At 38.7% G+C, this 22077-nt stretch overlaps 1 protein-coding gene across 1 annotated transcript in view; it reads left to right on the plus strand.

The window, feature by feature from the left end:
• Positions 1-2208: 2208 nt before the first annotated feature.
• Positions 2209-22077, plus strand: part of DCN (decorin) — a 39028-nt gene continuing 19159 nt past the window's right edge. The window contains exons 1-2 of the mRNA XM_009940099.2: positions 2209-2402; positions 6482-6714. Of these exons, the coding sequence (XP_009938401.1) occupies positions 6510-6714 (205 nt within the window). The 5' untranslated portion in view covers positions 2209-2402; positions 6482-6509. The remainder of the gene's footprint in view (positions 2403-6481; positions 6715-22077) is intronic.

Genomic DNA, 22077 nt, shown 5'->3' on the forward strand with positions numbered 1-22077 from the left:
GTTGTTTATCTTCTGAGTAATATAGCAGGGGGCAAAGAGTGGGGTTAAAGGAATACTTGTATCAGAAAGGATCCCACATTCCCATAAAAGCACACAAATGTCTCAAAACAATTAATAGGGTACTGTACCAATATTCAGTGTCCTAAGCCCTCTCCCATTCAGTTGCTCAGTCCTCCACGTACTCCTCTTTGCAGTTCAGGAGGGCTTGGATGCCTAACACATACCCCTTCTACCTCTGAGTACCGACAGGCAGCATAAATGTTTTCATAATTCCTGAAGGTGGTAACATCTCTTCCCCTCTGAGTTTCTTAGGATGGGCTTTATTACAGAAAGAGTAGGAAAATTCTTCCTCTGTGGGCAGCAGTTCATCTGCAGGAAGACTGGGAGCCCCCAGTCCACCAAGCAGGCACCCTGTGCTCCACCTGTTCCCACCTTGAACTTCATGTTTTTGTTTGACTCTCCCTAATGACTAAGACAAAGAAGAAGGAGAGGTGGCTGTCCGTCCCCTCCTGAGCCATGAAACAGATGACTAAGCTACTAAATTATAACACCTTTCAACCCCATAACATATAGCAGAACAAACGTAGTATAATTTTACCAGGAAAGGATATGAATGGCTTTTGTGAAGTAAACTGACAAGTTTACCCTGACCTGTTCCTCATCAAAATCTTGCTTTGAAATGTTTTTAAACACCAGATGCAGCTGGTGACCAGGGTTCAAATAACTGACATTACTAAGATGCAGCCAAGATTTCCACAAGCCTCATGGCGACACTTCTGGACAAAGATAAGACTTTGTTGTAAGCATGAAAGCTTGGAACACCACTAATCATATGTAGAAAAATGTCACAACAAAAAACATTAGCAGTCTTGAATCCAGTGGAGAGGCAGACTAGGGGTGAATAAATGATCCTTAACTTTTAGAGTGAACTATATGAAGAAGTTGTAATGTAAGATGTCTGATTCCACTTTTGTGCTACACTGACCAGAAGTAGCAGACAATTATTCTACCATGTTTTCTTCCACTGAAGGAGAACAATTATAAGAGCTGTTTTAATGGCTCTTCTTGAAATTAAATGAAGAGCATAGCTAAATTTTCAAGAGTTTATTGTGTTTCTAAAAATTCAGACTTTTTTTAAACATGATTTCACATTTTCCAGGCTTTAATTCGGATTTGCACCTGGTCTTAGCCTAAGGGCAGAAGTAAAAGGATACAAGTCAAAACACAGAGGCACAACCCTCCAGTATTCAGATAGGAAAGCTAACAGCACAGGGAAGCTACGCGTGTTCACAATGTGTTTGGATTACTAAACAAATAGTAGTTATTGTATTTGCTCTCCTTTCAGTTTGCTAGACTTTTAAAATTGTGAAGGAATAGAGAAACTGCATTTTAGCCTCCACTGGTATTTGCCAGAAATTACTAAAATAAAATATAAATCTGAACAATAAGACAGATACATTTTTCCTTTCATGCTTTAAAAAATCTCCACTGTCTCTTAAAAATCTGAAAAAAGAACCTCAAACCCACCCCCAAAAATAGTTAAAGCTAATTTCCCCTCTGCTTTGCTGTCCTGGTGAGAAAGCAGTAAAAAAAAAGAGCAAAGTTTATATAAAGCAGTTCTAACCACAAATGTTAGAATCGTTCTACTAATGAAAACATGATTTTCATATACATCAAAAACATGCTGTAGTTTGAAGAAATATGTAAAAACTCTATTATTAGACAGGATAATAGTGTATTACACTATATACTGCTTGGTTTGACAATGATTATAGCATAAGCAAAGGCAGGTTGATATCTGTTTAAATAGTTTTACCTAAAGCTACCCCTTTTTTCTGATATTAATCTCCACTTTGACTAACTCCAAGATTAATTTTATATCATTTCCTTGAATTACAAATGCTATAAACAAGAGGAACAGTGAAACATTTTCCTCAGTAATGAGACAGAAAAAAAAGCATAGTTAAAACCAAGAAAACTTTCCTAAATATGTGTTTTAGAGACATAAATAAAATAAGTAAGATGAATTATAGCTAAGCATCTGTCTTATAGCATACAAGTAGTCTGGGATTCTTAACAGATGAAAAAGAAATAAAGCAAAAGAAAAAGGAGGAAAAGAAAGCAAAAGAGCTGATAAAGTTTCTGGCTACAATACAGGAGACATATCATTACCATATGATCTAATGTGGGTGTCAGCCTGGATTGTGTTCATTGAGAGAAACCTTATTTTTTAACTGTGCTATGGAATAGAAGCAGGAGGGTTTTCCACCAAGTGACAGTCACTGAGCTGAACTTACCCCCTCCTCCTTTCCACACCTGCAAAGACTTTTGCCTGGGTTGAATATTTAGTTTAATTACATCTCAGCTTTGAGAGCTCCTGTTGCAAATCCCTGGATTAAAAGGTATGGTTTTCAGTAATTCTCCTGAACTATGCTGCACTAATAAAACTTCAGGCAAGTCTACGGCAAGAACTAGCTGAATTTTAAGAGAAGCAAGGAAAAAATCCTACTAAATGTTTAGCAATGTTAAGTTTTGTGTCCAGCACTTTTGTTTCTTGGGAGCATGAGAATGCATTCTCAAGGACTGTGCAGATTTCCTAGTGTTTATGTGAGTGTTCTGTCTCTTGTTTTGATTTGTATAAGCACTGCTATAGTCCTTTCTTTTTCCTTACTGTAAACTTTTGCAGCAGTATATTCTCTGTTTGCAGTCCAGTGTTTAGAATCGGTGATGTAGTGAGTGTAAAAAATGCATGAGTTCTTACATTTCTGTTTGAAACTGCACTCTGTGTTTTCTTTTTTCTTCCTATTTCTTCATGTATATTCCAAACATTAATGAATATAATTTCACTTTCAGAGAAAAAGTACATGGTAGTTAGTTAAACGGGCTCAGTGTATGCCTTTGTAATGTTAGAAAGTGCTATGTTAGAGTGTACAAACAAGGGACTCGCATTCGAAGAAGGTTCCTATGAATGAAATAGTAGAAAAGAAAAATCCTGGAGCTAAAACTCCTGTTTAACAGAGTTTTAATCTCTTTAGAACTTCAAACTCCTGTGTTTGTACATGTAGACTTTATTACACAAAATGGGTAAAACAGATAATGTAGGGAATATTTTTTGAAACTTCGTATATTTTTTAATTTGTTTGTGGTGGGATTTTGAGACATTTCTGACGCTAGGAGAACTAATATTTAAAACTTAATATTAAAGTACACTGACAAGAAGACCACCAATACAGTGGTGACGTGAACTGATGAAGCATATTTCCAGTGGTATTTTAAACTGAAATGTGGCCAAGTCTATGGTATAGTTTCCTCTGTTTGTGGAAAAGTCTTCCTCATTGTAAACACATAATTAAAGCAAATGTAAACAGTTATGTCCTCCAGACATAAATATTGTGTCACAGACCTTTAAGAATTCAGATTTTTTTCCCCTCACTACTTTTTTGTAAGTGAAATGCAAACATTTCTTACTAGTACAGTTTTGTATATATTTTTTTCTCTAACTGTTTATGTTCATTTACACATGCAAACAATAGGAGCAGATATGTGTGCCTGCAGTACGAATATGGATAAAGATATGCAGACACATATCTGTTCCTGTTTCCTGATTAATACGTAGCTTGTGTCTGCTATTTTCTCTGCTGTATCCTCAGATTAGATCCTTACTATCCTTTATTGTCCTACAGTTTTCCTTTATATACAGGTCTTACTGATTTTATTATCATTTTCACAAAACAGGGACCAAAGGTAAAGGCCTACTACAAGGTTTAACTGAGATAAGTGAAGTCATCAATATTAAGGTGAAGAAGAAGCAAAGTGTGAAGAAACTTCCTAAGTGCCTTCACATTGTTTTGGGGTTTTTCTGAGGGGTAGTAATTTAACTCCAGGATAAGACCCTGACTGTGCATTCTTGGGATGTGTGTGAAACGGTGTTTCAGCAGTAACCCTGGGGGGGGAATACAAGCAGTTTTAAATATTTAAAAATATTTTAAATATGCAAATATGTAAAAAAGAGCTGGAGAAGCGCTTTATAAAGTACTGACTTTCAGTGCCATGCCAGGGTTGTTGTGCAGCATTCCCAATGTTTATTGATGTTAATGTGCATTCTGAAAAATATTTTCTGCAGGGGTAATGTTTTATTGATGATTTTCACAAGGCAGTTTATTACGATGAATGGTGACAATTTAGAAAATTTGTCTTCCCATTTCAGACTATTAATTAATTACGTTGTTATTTTACAATAATTTGTACATAATAATGATTATTTCAAAAATCTTGTTCTAGATTAAACTGTGGTAAGAACTCACGACCGTGCATTAACACCACTTTTCTGTGACATCCTTACTGTCTTGTGTACTCTGCGTGCACCGTGGGGGTGTTGCTGCGGAAGGGACACAGCCCCAGTGTTGGTGGGGGGCCAGGGCAGGAGGGAGCGCAGGAGGATGGCCCACACGGGGACACAGCCTGCCCCTGCCACATGGCACCAGTTTGCACAGTACTGAGTGGGACTAGCAGGACATGCTAAAATGCTCTGACCTTCTGCTTGACATTGGGGTCTGCAAAACCCCTCAGTGCAGGCAGTAGGTAGGATGTCTGCTCCAGGGACAGAAAATACTTTCAGGTCCAATTAAGAAACCAGCTACGTCTCTTAAAGAGGCAATAGAAATGTTGTTTTACTCTATGTCACTTCGAAGTCTTTGGGACATCTGAAGATGTTATATACCTGTCTTCCAGTTAAGTAGACAACAGAAATGTAAACTATGATTTTAAAACACTAGCATATTTTATAAGATAACCTTATCATCCTTTCAAGAATGAGCCCTAAAGGTTTCTGCAGGATTGCATTATTGGCTTCTGTAAGTAGAAATTCATAAAGGAAATTGAACCCAGGCATAATATATATTGTATCTGATTCCAAGCCTGTGTTTTTTATTTATTTATCTTTTTTTATACTAACCACTCCTGTTAGAGTACATGGATATGATATTTTAGAAAGAGAGGCCTCAGTATACCACTCTCACCTAGCAGCAGCTGCCAATGTTAGTCATCTACCTGGTAGGTTCCGTATGTCAATGCAGAGAGGGAGACAGTCCTCCTCCTCTGCCTCTCCCCCAGTTTTCTCATCTTTCGATTAGTCAATATGGAGCTGAGAAATGCTATACCACGCCCCTAACTGCTAGATAACTTTTGCTAGAAAAAAATTAATCCCAGCTAGTGCCCAGATAAGGCATTTCGGAAGTTACTGACCTGAAGAAGCAAGTGGATGTTTTTACTGTCATTGCAAAGAGCAACATCCATATTCAGGACTATGCCATCCATTTTAAGAAAAGGCTCCTAAATAAATTAGAAGTTTGCTTTTCTTCACTTGGGAACTTGAAGGCAGGTTTCTTCGTATCTTTTTTTGCAGGTTCTTTTTAGACCCATGAAGGTTTGTAAAAGATAAGCTTCCTTATATAAAATAAATATTAAAAGAAAATAATTTTCAGAAAATTAGCTGATCTGTACAGCCTTGATACAAATCCTGCAAACAGCTGTATTGTAATTTCTCCTTAGCATTCAGCAACACAGGTACAATGTACAATGCATTGAAATGCATTTAGGCCTTGGTCCTGAGCACACATATTTAAGCAGTTTTCCTTGTTGATACTTATGGCAGTACACAGTTGCGTAGTTTCTCCTGAGCATGAAGGTCTGAAGAATGAGGCCCTGAAGTCCCATTACAAAGTGTGCTGACAATACTACGAGCATCAATTCGAATGCTTATGCAGTGCAAAAAAGGATTTTCAGGGTGTGTTGTTTATATCATAAAATCCCCTAAACAAAAATTTGGAAAGACAGTCAAGAATATTCAATATAACACAACATTGTATTCCATTTTATTGTGCTGTTTAAACTGGGAAAGAAGTATAGCTCATTTAAACAACTAAAGATCTTCCCCCCTCTCTCCACCCTGTTACTAGATCCTACTCTTTCTCAGTCAATTTTACTAGGCTATAATTTAAAACACACAGCAAGCTGGCACTTTAAAAAAAAATTCTCAGGACATGAAATACTGCATTACAGTGAGTTTGGGAACCTCAGGTTTGTCCTCAGGGGACAAACTCATTGCTATGAAACAAATGCTAATGAAATCAAATAGACTGTTACGTTGGCAGAAAACAGACACGTGGAAAATGTGGCTTATTGTGTTGACTGTTTTGCATAACAAAGTTGACAGCACTGCCTGTTCCTAATAAATATTACTCTAAATATGCAAACAGATGTGTTTACAGTTGCCTTTAAACTGCTCTGTGAAAAAAAAAAGGCTATTGACAAGCAGTTACCAGACTCCTATCACATAACTGTCCTATTTTCATAATTCAGATTTCTTTTATTGAAAGGAACAGTTATGCAATTGGTGGATATGTTGGACCTCCTTCAGCAGGAACTGTGCAGCTATGGGAAACTGCTACTTTTGCTGTAAATCTCCTGCTTTGATCCCTAGGTTCTGCCCAGAGTGGATGAACTAAGCCATGAGGCTGGCTCTTCTCTTCGTCCTACTGCTGCCAGCATGCTTGGCCACGCCATTCCACCAGCAAGGCCTCTTTGACTTTATGCTGGAGGATGAAGGGTCAGCCGATATGCCCCCGACGGATGATTCCATCACATCTGGGTTTGGACCAGTGTGCCCCTTCCGCTGCCAGTGCCATCTTCGTGTGGTGCAGTGCTCTGACCTAGGTAAGCCCAAGACCGTCTTCATAGGATGTATACTTACATTCTAGCCATGTGTTTGCAGCTGAGACAGTGAGGCTATCTCCATAACTGTTTTTTTGCAAAGAAATATGCTACAGCTACTGTTAACTAGAATGTACTATATGAAGTAGACCATAAAGCACTGACGAGATGGACATTTGTTGTGAGATGGAAGAATGTTTGATTTCTTAGAGCATATTTGGTGTATGTACATTTCATTTGTTCTGTGAAAGACCACAGATTTCTATTGTAGAGAAAATAGCTTTTCAAGGCTATTCCTTCAAATGCATATTAAATAAATTCAGTGAGGTCAGATGTGGGGATGGAAACATTTGAAAAGGTTCAAAATTTCATGGTCCAAGCTCTGACACCCTTAATCATACTGTCTAGAACCTCAACATAGAAATCATCTCATTTCCATTGGAATACATGAGCATGGAATAACCAACATTGAATCATACATGCTGGAACTAGCTCTTTGGAGCAAAGAGCTTGGAAACACTCCAAAACAATGAACACATTTTGGAGCTCCTTGTTAAATATCTTTCTTAGACACTGTTCAAGCTGAAACCATGAGAACCTTTCTCACAAACACGCCTTCCTCCCTCATGTACAAAAGCTTTTCTGCACAGTCAGACCAGTGGGATGTGAAGCCATGCCTGCCATCAGTGTATTTGACTTTCCCATGCAGAAATCTCAAGTAATGAAGTCGACTTCAGTGAGAATGCTCTTGGTTTAAGCCAGTATTATTCCGTCTAAGTCAGTGTGCAGTGCAAAAAATCAATTAAAGTTGATTTAGCCTACAAGGAAATTAGGCAATTTATTTCGTGGACAGACAAATAACTTCTCTTGTGATTTTATAGAGTTTATTTTTTTTTTTAAGTTCTTCTCTCAGCTGTTTAAATGTATAGCTGGGTGTTTCTATTTTCCTATGTTATAGCATTTGCTTTGATAATTACTGTAAATCATAGCATAAATCCACCAATTAGGACCTGGGTCTCATTGTGGTGGGTGTCATATAATTACAGAAAGGAGGGTGAAACATTGCTTACATCCCTAGAAACTTCTGTGAATTTATTAAAGCAAGCCACATAATTACACAACAGAGAAGTTTGGCAAAGACCCAGTGAACAATGCAAGCCAAGTTGCACAAATGAGCATGGACTAACCTAGCCATGCATTCATAAAGCTTTCACAGCACTGTCGTTGTTGAAAGATAATTTATTTACCATTTAGGTGCCAGATACTAGCAAATATGGGGTAGGGGAGCAGGGAAGAGATTGCCCTGCATGCCATGAAGGTCTTGGATTTTATTGTTGTTACATTGGCTAATGCTGATGGAACTTGTCCCCAGTCTGCTTTAATTCTGCAGAATGTAAAGAGCTTTCACTTGGTAAAAAATTAGAGATACTCACACAGGGACCCTGTATTGCTGTGCTTGTTCCCATGTTGCACTACAGTCCACTGCCTACAGATGCTTCCGGGTTGAGTCCCAGACTGACAACAAGACTCAGAAATACAGCAATTAAGGCCCCAGGTCTGTGTTTCCCAGATAATTTTGAGAGGGGTGATAAGAAAGAGATATATTTCGAGCTTGGTTTAAACCCACATATGCCAGATATTGCAAAGAAACTATTGCGCTTTTGAAGCAGCCGGGCTGATAATATCCAGCCTCTGGGCATGAAGAGAGATCTCCCTGGGCTTAAATGATGCAGCCCTGAAAAATAAATAATATTTCCCTGGCAGAGGTCAAGGAAGTAATAATAATTCAGAGTTCCCCAGCCTTGGCATGAAGTTTCACCCATTCTTGCCACAGGTGGCTACCCCTGATGGGCTGTGGCCCAAGTAAGAGGCTCACCAGGGCGCAGGTCCGATGGCCGCCCCTGTGAACAGGGACAGGACAGCTGTGTGTGCTGCCTGCTTGCAGGCAGATTTATCCTCCACTCTCCTCTCATCCCACCTTGAATCTGTTTCTGTGTGATTTGGACTCAGACAAAGTCAGATTTACCTGCTGACTTGAGGAAAGCCTGGATCTGGCCCTAGGAGCACAAGATTTTTTTCCAAACTGTGGAGCTCCTGCCAGGATGACTTAGTGTGCTCCTGGGCTGTGGGATGAAGGGTGCTTGGGGCTCAGCGATTAGGAAAGCAATGTGTACATGGGAGCCATGAAACCAGCAATGACAGTTCCACCTCCCTGCAAACCACTGCTCCTGGCCTGCCTCTCCCTTCAGCTCTGGCCGTTTCCGACCCTACCGAATTAGCTACCTCCCTCCACCAAAATTATCAAATTTAATCATCTAGTCTCATGGGCACTATTTGATGAAAAACTGTAGGCAATAACAAAAGTCCTCCCAGGGACATATTAAGAGCTTGCTAAGTTGAGTCCCACAAAGGAAAGTTGAAATCGGGATCAGGATCGTTTCTTCCACTCACTTTCTGTGGAGGGCTCTTTGCAGCCATGAGCTCTGGGTGCAGAGGGCATGTCAGAGAAAGGCAGCTGGAGGACCCTAATGTGGGCTACTTATGGAGAGGTCTGCTTTTCCTCAGCATGCTTCATGTTGTGCCCAAAGAGGCATTTGCTGTTTGTAAACTCTTGCTTTGTAAGGGAAAAGTCAGCTATTTGCCACAGAGTTATGTGAATAAACCACAGGAGAAATATCACATCCAGGCTCCAGAGATCAGGTTTTCTCCTTGTCTCATGAGCACTGGATGGGAATAATAAAAAAAAATAAAATCCGAATTCAATAAAAACAGTGAAAAAAATTCCCAGTGATCCAATTACACTCGTCAGCTGAATTTTTGCATTCCTATACTTTTAAGCTTCAGTTGCATCTTCCTAAGCACATACCTCCGAATTAATTTATTTTACCTCCAAGCCAAGAGCTGAGTTAGCAGGAAGGAGAAAGTCATCTTCTTACACCCCGCAGAAGAATTCTCTCTGAGCTGCAGTTACTGACAGATCGAGAGCAGCACCCTACATGCTTACCTTATATGAGATTATTGCCTCTGTGCAACAGGCTCAAGGATCTCATTAAGGAAGGCCTCTACAATGTCTTTACAAAAGCGCTGCCTTTTCTGAATCTGCTTCTTGTTTCTAAAAGGGAGCCACAGGTGCATTTTTCAATTATGCTTCGTTATAAGGCTTGCTATGCCAGACCCAGACTTTCCACAGCAATCACAAACAACTTCCTTATTAGCACATGCTACAGGTGGCAAGTAGCTGATATAGCTGGTCAGAGGCAGCTCTTCATGTTTTAAAAGAATAAATACAGGGAAGATGTGCACTCAGTTGACCAGGCAAACATGCTTCGTAAAAGCCCCAGAAAGGATTAACCGTTACATTTAAAGTCCAATCCTCCCAAAGGGAGTCTCAGAAGAAGATTCCTCGCAGAGCACCCTGGCAGACAGGAGGACGCGTGTGTGGACTCAGCCCTGCAGTGGATGCAGAATGCTCCATAAGTACATTCAGAGGTGGTGTCTGAGCTTTATTTCACCTGCAGATAAGTCTGGCAGCCCCTTCCAAAGTGAGAAGTGTCTGTGTTCTGCAGGATGCAATGAGATCGCCTTCCTTGGAGACTTCACAGGATGTAGGGAGGTCCCTCCAGCCCTCTTGCCCTGAACATCCATGGAGGTTTTGTGGTCTCTGAAAGGTGTGCGAGAGATGAATGTCAGTAATCAAAGCTCAAGCAGTATTACAGCTTAAATTGGAATTTTACTCACAGCTCAGAAATGCAGGGTTTCTCCAGCTGTAAAGAAGAGTATATTAAAGCTCAGCATGGGTGTTGGAGTGTGTGTTTAAAAGCACTTTGACATCAGTGGGTGAAAATCTCACAGATACCTAAAGCATTATTCCAGGGATCCAGTAACGTGAGGCAGTTTATTTGAACAGATACAGTGTGTAAACTGATGGCTCTTCAACACCTGAACCATGATGATGTGGCAATAGCTAATTTGTTGACAAAAGATGATTTATCTCATTAATTATCTGAAGACACATTTTCTGATCATGACTCCATTTGGGAACCTCATCTATCAGTAGAAAGGAAATTATCATCTCCTTCGGGATATACCTTGATTTGAACTTCTATTGCCAACATAAAATCTTTTTAAAGAAAAATAATATGTAACTCATTGGTGATCAGTCTCAGTCATTTTACAAGTTCAAGAAAATAAATAGGATTACTCACTATTGTGTGCTTAAATTTAGAATCCCTGCCATTATTTCAATGTTTACCAATGTTTCAAATACATGATATTTAAAACTAATTTTTTAGCTCAAAGTCTTACAGATTTCTAAAGGTATAATAAGAGAAAGCATGGATCCTTAAACGGCCAGCCATTAACAAACAGAATTTTTAAATAAAAAAGTTTTTGTTGGTTTGCATTGTAGTTGCTGAGCCTTTAGGACAAGTTATTCTATGTTTTATGTATTTTTTCCTTCTAACAACAAGGACTAGACGCTTGTTCCTTTTATGTTTAATAGAAGCTGAGACTCTCATGAAATCCTCTGGCTTCATGCAACTGGATCATTTAACAAAAATATTGTCATTAAAAATGGAAACATGAAATCTGAGAAAGTATATTGTCACTTATACTGAGAGTAGCCTCTGCATCACATTACCATGGCCTTAAGACTGAAGACTAAATGCCTTTTTGGACAACATTATTTAGCCAAACATAGCTTATGCTGTCTTCAAACACAAGTCATTGGGCTTTCCACATGGTAACTGGGTGAACTCTGGTGCTCTAACATGTTGCAGATCAGACTGGAGGATCTATATGAAGTATTACAGGTATTATCTATGATATAAGAGTGATCTCAGGTGATATGAACTATCTAAGTCATTTGGCCTCCTTTCACAGCCATGGGGAGATTTAGGCAGCCACCCCACGGGACAGTTCATCCTGTCTAAGGTGGAAGTCAGTGACAGAAAGAATACATCACTCTTGGATAATTAAACTGCCAAGACTGGGCCTTAATGACCACTGAGGCTATGCAACTAACTTTCAAGTTAATGAAGTTATGTCTGATAAAATTTAAGCATGGAAGAAATAAACTCCGGCTACAGCATTATTTTGTAACAAATTTGCAATGGACTATTAAATTTTTTCTATATATTCTGTTTAGATGCAATTTTTTGGGATGTCTTGGAAGTTAAAGAAGGCATGAATTAAAGCCCTGTACTCCGTACTCATCCTGAAAAATTCATAAGTCAAGAACCCAATAATTAGAAAACACTCTTGGGGAGTTCTCAAGAGAAAAGTATGTTGGCTTGGGCATAGTCTGCTTTATGTTAACAAAAAGTCATTAGTTTTTGCCAGCGTAAGTAAAAGACAGGCCTTGTTGCATCGCAACAGGAATTGCTGATGTTCCAGTTCCAGTTGATAAACATGATTCTAAGTGAATATTAATCCACTCTAAATACATCCCTTCTTTAGTAGCTGCTTAATCCAAGGTAACAGGTACCAATTCTGTGTGTTTACTTTTTTTTTTTTTTTAGATTTGTTTTCTTGCTTCAGACTAGGAAATGCCATTTAAGAAAGCCTAGTGGCAGGAATGGAAATCCTGACTGCCAAGTCAAGTGATACAAGAAGTGACTGTTTTCTGGTTTGCACTGTGACAGGGGTTCATTTCTAAAATTTCCCAATGCACAAATAAATAGCTAATAGATAGCTAGTAAGATGTGAGTCAAGTAAGTCATATATAACTCATAGCAGGTGTTCACAGTGCTTAAAGCATACTAAATAATCACTGCTGACACCTGTTAGTGTTATGGACAAGCATAGTATGCATATTATCTTCTTACAGGATGCATTATGTGGTAAGATATATAATTATTTGAAAACTATCCATGTTTTCACAACATAAAGCCTGTGCTATTCAACTGCAAAAGGTTCCCAGCCAAGCCTTAGGAAAAGCTAAAGAGTCCAAGGGCTCCTTCCCAAGGTTCACTGAGAACCCACTTCCAACAGAGAGGAGACCTAGGAATTTGGGTCTATGTGAAGCCACCAATGACAACCTCAATGAACCACCAATACTAGCCTCCAGCTACTCAGGAAAACTGCTCACAGAGTCCATTTACCATGGTATTCAGAAAATATTCTAGCTTTAGGCAGATATTGAGAACACCTCTCTCTAACCCAGATTTGAGAGCGTCCCCTTCTTATCATCTTTGACTCACTGATCTGTATTTTGCTTTACCCGTGTCCTGGAAATGTCATGTGTTTAAAAGGAAGTGGGCCAAAAGAAGATAATCAGGTTACAGAAAAAATGAGTATTTTTCTGAATATACTTTTCCTAATGTTCAAATCTAAGAATATATCCTTCAAAATACTTTGTAATTGTTTTTAAGCTTATTTCTCCTTCTTTACATGCCTGCCCTGACAAACAATATTGACAAATGCTGCAAATCTAGGTCTCTTCACTTGTATTGTGTCTAAGGGCTTGTTCACACAGAGCATTGTTGTCCTTTACACTGTGAAAGCAAAGTAGATAAGTGGAGCAGAACTTGCTCATTAGCTTATCTGCAAGAAAAGAGATGGAAATGGAAACAAGGAACACAGTCACAGAGAGACCTTAAGAGAGATGGAAACAAGGAACACAGTCACAGAGGGACCTTAAGACCAAGGACCATGCCTGCATGTGTCTTTTTGGAGGGGTGGGGGGGTTGAGTAGTAGTTTTCAACTTATGGGACCAATTATGGGACTTGAACAGCTCTGTACAAATGACCTTGTTGTTAGCAGGGTTACATTTGCTATCTAGATGACTCTACTGCAAACTTCTTAGTCAATAGGGAATGAAAAAGGTGAAAAGCAGTATTTAGAGAATTTGTGTACTCTTTGCATGCATGCTCTTAAGTGAGAGGGCACCCAGGAGAGCATCCCACACCAGTTTTGTGTTTGTTTCCTGGGATTGATTTGGAGTGCTTTGAGTTGCTGCAAAAAACTGTTAAGGAGGGGAAGCTTGCAGTTTTAATTTCAATAAGAAAAGGAGTGCAATAAATACTTAGATTTTAAAAAGCAGTGAAAGCAAGAAACCTTTTCTGCAAACCTAATTTCATGGCAACTTTGGAGATTTAATGGCAAAACAACAAATGGACAGATTATTTATACAAATGCTACAGCATTTAAGACATCTGTAAATGTAAATGGGGCTACAGTCTGGTTCTGTAATATATCATCAGCACAATAGAAATGTGTAATAGGTCATCCCAGAAACAGTTTCTGCCTGCAACTCCTGCACTGCCTAAGATGTGAAAACCTGGGACAACCTTAGTTTCTATGCTGGAGTGCATGTTTTCCCTGCTGCTGCTTCAGTATGGGCCTCAGAAACTAAATAGGCTCTCAATGAATTAATATTTTAGGGTCACATGGAAGAAGAGCTTTTGTAGTGGTACAATAACCAAACTATTTGCTAATTTTCTCCACCTAAGAGGTGCAGGACCAAAGGCATAAGTGGATTAGCCAAACAGGACTAAAAAGCTATGTTATTGTTCATCTCTGATCCTATTTCTTTCTGTAAGTTCAATTAGGTCTTCAGCTTTGATTTCCGTGCCTTCAAATTGTAAAGACTATGTTGATCCTTTACCACAGGGAAGTAAGAGTGGGAAAGGAAAGGCAAACAGTGCTAGTAAAGTTTGTAGAGTAACAGAATCCCAAAAAAGAAAAAGAAAAAAAGGGATAGTATGAACATAAAAGGGAAAATCTTGCTTTCTCAAGGAAAGCTGTAACAGAAATGATTAAAAAAGGACATATATAGTAAGTTTCAGATTCATGAAAGAAAAAAGGAAGGAACTGAAGAACTGAATGAAAATCTTACTGTTTTCAGAGTTAGGGGGCAAAACTTATTTTCCCTTCTTTATTCTTTCTCAGTACAGCATAGAGTTTACATCCTCTAGGCTGGAGATGACTGTAACAGTGATAGGTGACCTGAGGAAAGTCTATCACTAAATGACTAACAAAATAAATAAGTAACAAAGCTAAGATATCTAAGAGTTACAAGGATAGATACAGCACCATCTAGTAGAAAGAGGAAACTAACAGGTCTGCAGACTCCCCAGTTCAGTCAGGAAATTTTCTTTCAACATTTATTTAAATGTTATTCACTATGTCCAGTCACAACAGCTCCTTCCATTGTTTCCTTGCACGAAAGTAGGTTGAAAACAACCCTACAACATTAATGAAAAATGGCCATGTTATATTTATAAGTACCCAAAATAACCAGGAACATATCTCTTCCCTCAGGTTATAATAAAACTAGGGCTGTGCACTGACCATGTGGTCAGGACAGGGAGGGGTAACTTTACTTGAAATCAGAAAAGATTCCCCACCCCCACAAAATGACTCTTTTGGGCTACTACATTATGTTATTGCTAATTCTGGTAAATCCCAAAGTAAAGATTGAGGGAGCAATCCTTAAATTGTCACCTGTTGCCTGCTGTTTAAACTGTGACCAGACAAGCATTGAATTACATTATTCCAAATGATCATTCAAAAACATAATTTTTTAGATAATGCTTGCTTTTCTGCGTAACTGATATGCTCTCTTCCAAGTACTCTAAAATACTCAAAAGAAATAAATGTTTCACCTTAATGCATGAGTACTCATAGATAGTACATCTGCATTGCATCCACTTTGACTAAAGCCATTATGCACATGGTGCTGACAGATTGCATGAATCACACAGGACAGTTGCTGTTCTCTGATGGGATGTTTTATGTCTGTAACCATGACAGTGGGAAATGTAAAACTGGCAATTCTAGGAGTCTTAGATTTTGTTTTACTTAATGTCTTAATCCCTGAAGTCTCACGGTTATTACAGAATATTTTTATGCCTTTCTAAAATACTTCAGTGCTTCTTGAGAAGGCATATACTTTCCAGACATTTGAAATTAAAAGTCAGTTAGAAAGAACACAGAAATAGAACTTGCTTGATTTCTGATTTCAAAAATATATCATTACTCTTAGGTATTAGCTTTTGGAGCCAGGAGGCTGAATCTATCTGTACCAAAAAGGTGACTAGCACTGAAAAATAATGTATAACATCTGTACCTTGCAATATCCGTTATACTTTGAAATAAGTGTTCACTACACAGAGTGGGTGGAAATGGAAAACAGCAGTTAAAGCAATGCATTCATTTTTATACCTTTTCTAGGCCTTTTATAATTATTAGTACTATCTTAATGGAGAATTATGCATTTGATCATAACGTGTGAATTTGTTTCCGTTTTTTCTGTGTTTCTCTCTGTTCTGGGAAGCAATGTTGCAAACATTTGGAAAAAAAGCCGGTGTAGTAACATCTCAGAAGGTCTGCCTTTGTGAGAGGCCACCTCAGCAGAGGATGGAGTTAGCTTTCTTGTTCTTTCTGATGGGAAGGGTCAGAGCTATACAAAAATAATAATTTATGATAAAAAGAAGTCCAAAATGGATCTTAATGGAAGATGAGTCTTTTAGACTGAAGAGCAAAAAAAACCTCTGAAAAATGGTTGTGAATCACCTTTAAGAAGATGTATTTTAAGAGTCTCATGCACTCCAGTGGACTTTGCTTTTTTATTTCTCTCAGTAAAGAATTATTACTGCTGATCTCGTAGCAATCGAGGGGAAGGTGGAGAAAAAACTTTTACTTGGAAAGTGGAAGAGAGAAGGAAGCTGTGGATACTTCTCTGTAGAAAAAGACAATTGTTTCGTATTTTATGGATGGCAGCATGTAAACAACAAAATTACTCTTATTGACAAATTCCACACAATAGAACACAAATTTCCAGCAAATACTGAAGCCTGGGAAAGCGTCAGTGAACTTTTCTAAGTCAAAGCATTCAAAGCTGTGTGAAGCTCCTCGCCATCCTTCCAGAAAGCAGTCCTTGAGTCCTGTCATTTTCCATGACTAACCATCCTGACCCCGCAAGCTTGCTGTTCGCCTCATTTACCCCAGAGTCCACTCAGGGCGTCACTAAGGGCATTCACCCCCGAGAGAGTTGCTGCCTGTCAGTGGGGTGTGGGAGAGCTGGGCTTGGAGCAGGGGAGAGCACACATTGGTGTGCACAGGCAGCACGGGCAGCTGCTGGAGAGGATGCCTCCGCCGGGAGAGTAACCACTGATGATCATGGTTGGGATTACATGTAGCTCAGCCCAAATTCCTCAGCTGGCAGCAGCTGTTTGTAGAAACTGAAGGAGTCTCGAAAAAAGCCCCATTTTATGGCCCCTGTGATAATCATTGTGAGTGTTGCAATGTAACAACACATGTATCTGAGCTACAGCATTCAGATGTGTCTCTGCCTTTTGGCTCCTTTTCTCCAGCTGGGGGAGGGAAGGTTTATTACGAGGAAAAAGCCTCATCCCAGCTTGTTGTAAAACAGATAGGTGGAGGGGAAAAAACCCAAAATACCCCAAGCAAAAAAAACCCAAAAAATCCAACCACGAACTCTGTTGCGTTGTTAAAGTTGTTTATAGTTGGCACTGTTCACATATTTGTTATTTTGACTACGTGGTCACAGTATTGCAAGGGTGCAATTCTCAGGGAAGTGTCCTCATCTCTGGGCTACAGACTCCTACAGACATTTCCTTAGTCTCCCTTGCTGGCCCCATAAATCTTGCATTCCTTTTCTGCATAGTCGCATGGCTTCAGCAGAAACATGGCTCCGTGCCAAGTTACAGACGAGCTTGTGGCTCTCGCTGCTGAGAAACTGGAGCAGCACTCTGAAACCCCTTCATGGTGAGAAGGGTTCAAAAGCCACCCTTCTCCTTTTGTGGGTTAAACAATTCCACTCCTGCTTGATCACAGCTCCTGTAGCTGAGCAGGTTATTCCCTCAGCTGCAAAAGTAATAAAGCCTGTCTTGTATACCAAAACCCCTAACCTCTTCTGGTCCTCACACTATTCCCTAAGCCTTGCTACATCTCCTACACCTGCTTGGCTGGCTAGATGCAGCGCGTGCTAGCTGGGCTGGTGCACAGGAGATGGCTAACCACTGACTGCTGCTACAGGAACTGGGTAAGGGCTGAACTGTACCAGCCTCATTTCTGGTCTCACAAAATCTCCAGGCCCATCAGCCTTCTGTCCTCTCCGGCAGGTGAGGCAATCACAGCTAAACAGACACTGTAATTTGCTCAAGAAATCATGAGAGAAAACTACACCCTGCACAGACAGGATCCCACAGAAAGAAGCCTGATTTCTGCAGTTACCTTCCTCTCCACCCTTCCACTAAGGAGGGATTCCTGGTCCTGTTCACCTGCCCATCTTCTCAGTGACTATAGATGAGCATTTTGGTGCTTCGAAAAGTAAGCATGGGCCCTTGTTGTGTGCATGGAAGAAATCCATTGATTTCTCAATCTCCACTGGATTTTGATGAATATTTTTTGATTGTGTTTGTTATTCCAAAAATCCGTGGTTTAGTGACTAGTGTAAGAAAATTTAGGAAAACTTCTGCCAGGGATAAAATGTTCAGCTGATCCTGACTAACAAAAGGAAATATTTTAAGCTTACTTACACACTTTTTTTTTTTCATGTTGTAGTTCTATGGCATATTCTGCTCTTCATGTGTTTTCACATGCTAACATTTTGACACACCTACATATACACTGGTAGGAATATTGAGTGCTACGGGTTGATAGTGTAGAACAGAAGAAAATTCCTACTTACAGAAATCTGCAAAGAATAATACAGATTTGGCCTGTGCTGCAGGAACTGATGGCTGTTCAGCTTCTATAAGGAAATCATGATTTCTCCCAAAGAAATATTTTAGTGCAAATCAAAATGGTCTTTGTGACCAAGCATACATGAACTGGTTTATTAAATCCCGTATGTTTCCAGAATTTTTAGACTCTTAATTTCAGTATAAACAAGGATTTTGGTAGGGTGGAGCTATACCATTTCTACTTATTTGTGAATAAGTAAAATTTTTTTAAATGTGTGTACCAACTTAAGTCATAACTGACTTTGTTTTATTCAACCAAAATAAATAAAGACATATGTATTTTCAATTTAAGATACAATGGGAAAGGCAGAAGAATCTAAATCTTCAATTAGTTCTAAGTTAATCTTAGGAACCAGAGGCCTGAATTATTTCCAGGGAACTGAATACCAAACTGTGTACCATTGAATATTCACGTAAAATTCAGACTGCTATGAGAGATTTTCATATGGCTTTTTAAGAAGCAACCTTTAATGGAATACTTTTGTAAACTGCTCTTAAAATGTTTGAGAGGTGACTCAGTTCACATTTTCCAGCACCAGTTCCCCTTTTAGCTGGTATTACATAAATTTCACTGGAAGGCATTTGTAGATGGACACATAGTCATACTGTACAACATGGCTTCAGAAGAATATGGGCATCACTTGAGCTTCTCAGAAACGAGTAGTAAGGACAGCCCACAGTTCCCCTCTAAACTTCTCAGTCTCCCACACAGAGGGATAAAAAAATCCTCCTGGGAAATAGTAATTCTATCCCAGGAGACAAGAGCCATTTCAACTTCAAGTGGGATTACAATTTTCTCAATTCAGCTAAAATTCTGTCATGCTGTCATGTTAGTTCAGGCTCCCCCGCTCATCTGAACTAATTGTCTATTGACTTATCCTGATCAGAGATGTCTGAAGGTTTGCTCTCCAGGCAGGGAATCTCCAGCACAGGGACTAGTTTGGACTACACCAATGCTACTCCTACATGTACCTATCTGGAGATACATCTAGCTGTGCAGAGACCTGGACCTGCAAGCTGAAGCACAGCTGTTGATGCTGATGTAGATGTAACAAATGGTGAAACACGTGGATCCAGTCCACACCTCAAACACAGTTTAGTCTTGAATTATCTAGCTGCTGATTTTAGACGGCAGTGTCCAGATCCACCCATTTATAAACTATTCCTCTGCTGGAGAGCTACAGTTGATGTAGCTTTCAGCTGGAGGATATACTAAACTGCTTAATGATAATGCAATTCCTCTCCATCTCCTGGGGTGCATTCTATACTCCTCTATGCTTTGCTCGTCAACTCAGACAAGTCAAGAAAAAAGTAAAATATATTATCTATAGCTGTTTTCTGAAACATTTTTAAAAACAACTTCAGGAAATGCATAACAGAATATACATGAGATGATAGGTAGTAAAACAACTTTCACAATTTAAGGGATGACAATTATAGTCTTTGCATGCAAAGCTAATTATTGTATTGTACATCCTTGTAGTTTCTCGTATAAGTTAGGAAGCTCTTATAAATCACTTTTCAAAAATGGATATCTGATTATTAAATTTGTCTTATCAATATAATATGAAACATTTAAAGTCTAACTTCATCGCTCTGAGAAATTATCAGTTCTACCTTATTCAAGGATAACACTTGAGCTTTTGGAAGCTGACATGTGAAGCTTGAAATGTATGATTGGAAATTTAGTTTGAAGGTTACTCTCTGGCAAATTATCCCTTCAGTGCCTAACCAAGTGTTCTTACAAAGTATGTTTCAAGGTCATCACATAAAGGAGAGATGTATAGCTCTCATGTGCCCTACTTTCTGCCATAAGCACTTATTTACAGATACCAGTCTGCTAATATAAGTGTACTGACAACCAGAACATAGTAATACTACATTGAATATAAATAATTAAATCTTTTTTGTATTTATATGTGAAAAATTCTATAAAAGTTGCTAGACTGTAAGAACTTCTTTTAACAAAATTATGATCTTGAAAAAGTAGTGCCTTTTGGGTAAGAATTTTTAGTTGCTGACATCATTCCTGTCCTCTGAGGACAGAAACTGTCCAAAGACAACCAACATACAAATTATACGATATCACATTTGTGTATATTTGGAACTCTAGTCATACACTTCTGAAAGTAATGAGGGTTTTGCAACAGCCCTCAGTAAAAATGAAGTCCATGCCTGAACAAGGAATGGTTATTTCAGTAACATGAAGAATCTTAATCTGTATCTTCTATTCATGCACTCAATATCAGTAAGGTAAACAGGGTGAGATGTGAGCTTTGCCACTTTCCATTTTACGTACGGTAGAAACTTTTACTAATTCATCCCAAGCTGGATGACTGTGCTTTTTAAAACTTTTGGATGCTGGTGTGATTAAAACTCAGCCAGGTTAATCAACATTGTACTAAATTTTAATAAATACCAAATCCAAATATTTTAATAATTTTTTAGAAAATGTTAGAGAACTTCTGTGTGGGAAAAGAAATTTGAAAGATTGGCTAGGATGTTTTTTAAATTCGGAAACCAAACGTAATGGTATGACAACAGAATAAGTTCTATACAGGCTGATATTATAAATTCAAAAGTAAGATTAAAAGCAGCAAACACTTTTCAAAAGTTTAAGTCTCCTGCACCCATAGACAGATAACTAAAAAAGCAATCTTGTTTCCAGAATTTGCTAAGCACCGAACAGCAGTTACAGACACCAGTGGGATCTGTGAGATGCTCAACATTTTGGAAGATTCAGACCAGGCACCTAAAGATGAATTGCAGGTCTCACCTGCATGCAGATATTTTTAAGAATATGGCCAAATCTATAATAAATTCTTAGTGCATCACTAATTGTAGTAAAAAGCTCCAGTACACATCGATGTGGCCCCTTTAGAGTTTATGGTAAAGTTTTACAGTAGTAACTATATAGTAGTGCTCTTTATGTATGTTGAAAGGATTTAATATAGTACCAAATACATACTTCTTTTCATGGTTTGCCATAATCCTTCTGAATAAGAGCCAACCATTTTTTTACTCTACATATATATACACATATATATATATATATACACGTTCTAAAAAAGATTGAAAGAGAGGGGGTTTTGCTTAATGTTGGAACTTGACAGAGAATCCTACATTCCAGGTGTGAAAACACTTACTTTTGTGATGAGCATTAAACATCACAGAATCACAAAATTGTTGAGTTTGGAGGTCACCTCTTGAGATTGTCTAGTCCACTGCCCTGCTAAAGCAAGGTCAACTGGATCAGGTCGCTTAGGGCTGTATCAAGTCAACATTTAACATCTCGAAGGATGAAGACTCCACAACCTTTGTGGGAAAAGCATATCTTATCTCTGGGCAAGTATATCTCACTGTGTTTGCAATGCCATTCTTGAAGTTAAAATATATAGGTTTAAAAAGATAATATATATAGGTATGTATTTTTCATCTGAGAACAATATCATGCGGTCCACCATCATACTGGGAACACACTAACCATACCTGCAGAGAGGTCTTTCCCAGAAGAGTTCAAATAAAGCTTCAGAAATATTTGTTAAAATCTTTACTTGTAAAAAGACTGTTCTATACAGAGAAGTCTACTTCTGTTAGATGCCCATATAGAGACTTTATTAGTGTCTATAAGTTTTTCCTACCAACCATTCATTT

The sequence above is a fragment of the Opisthocomus hoazin genome, chromosome 8, assembly GCF_030867145.1.
Source record: "Opisthocomus hoazin isolate bOpiHoa1 chromosome 8, bOpiHoa1.hap1, whole genome shotgun sequence".
Lineage (NCBI taxonomy): Eukaryota > Metazoa > Chordata > Aves > Opisthocomiformes > Opisthocomidae > Opisthocomus > Opisthocomus hoazin.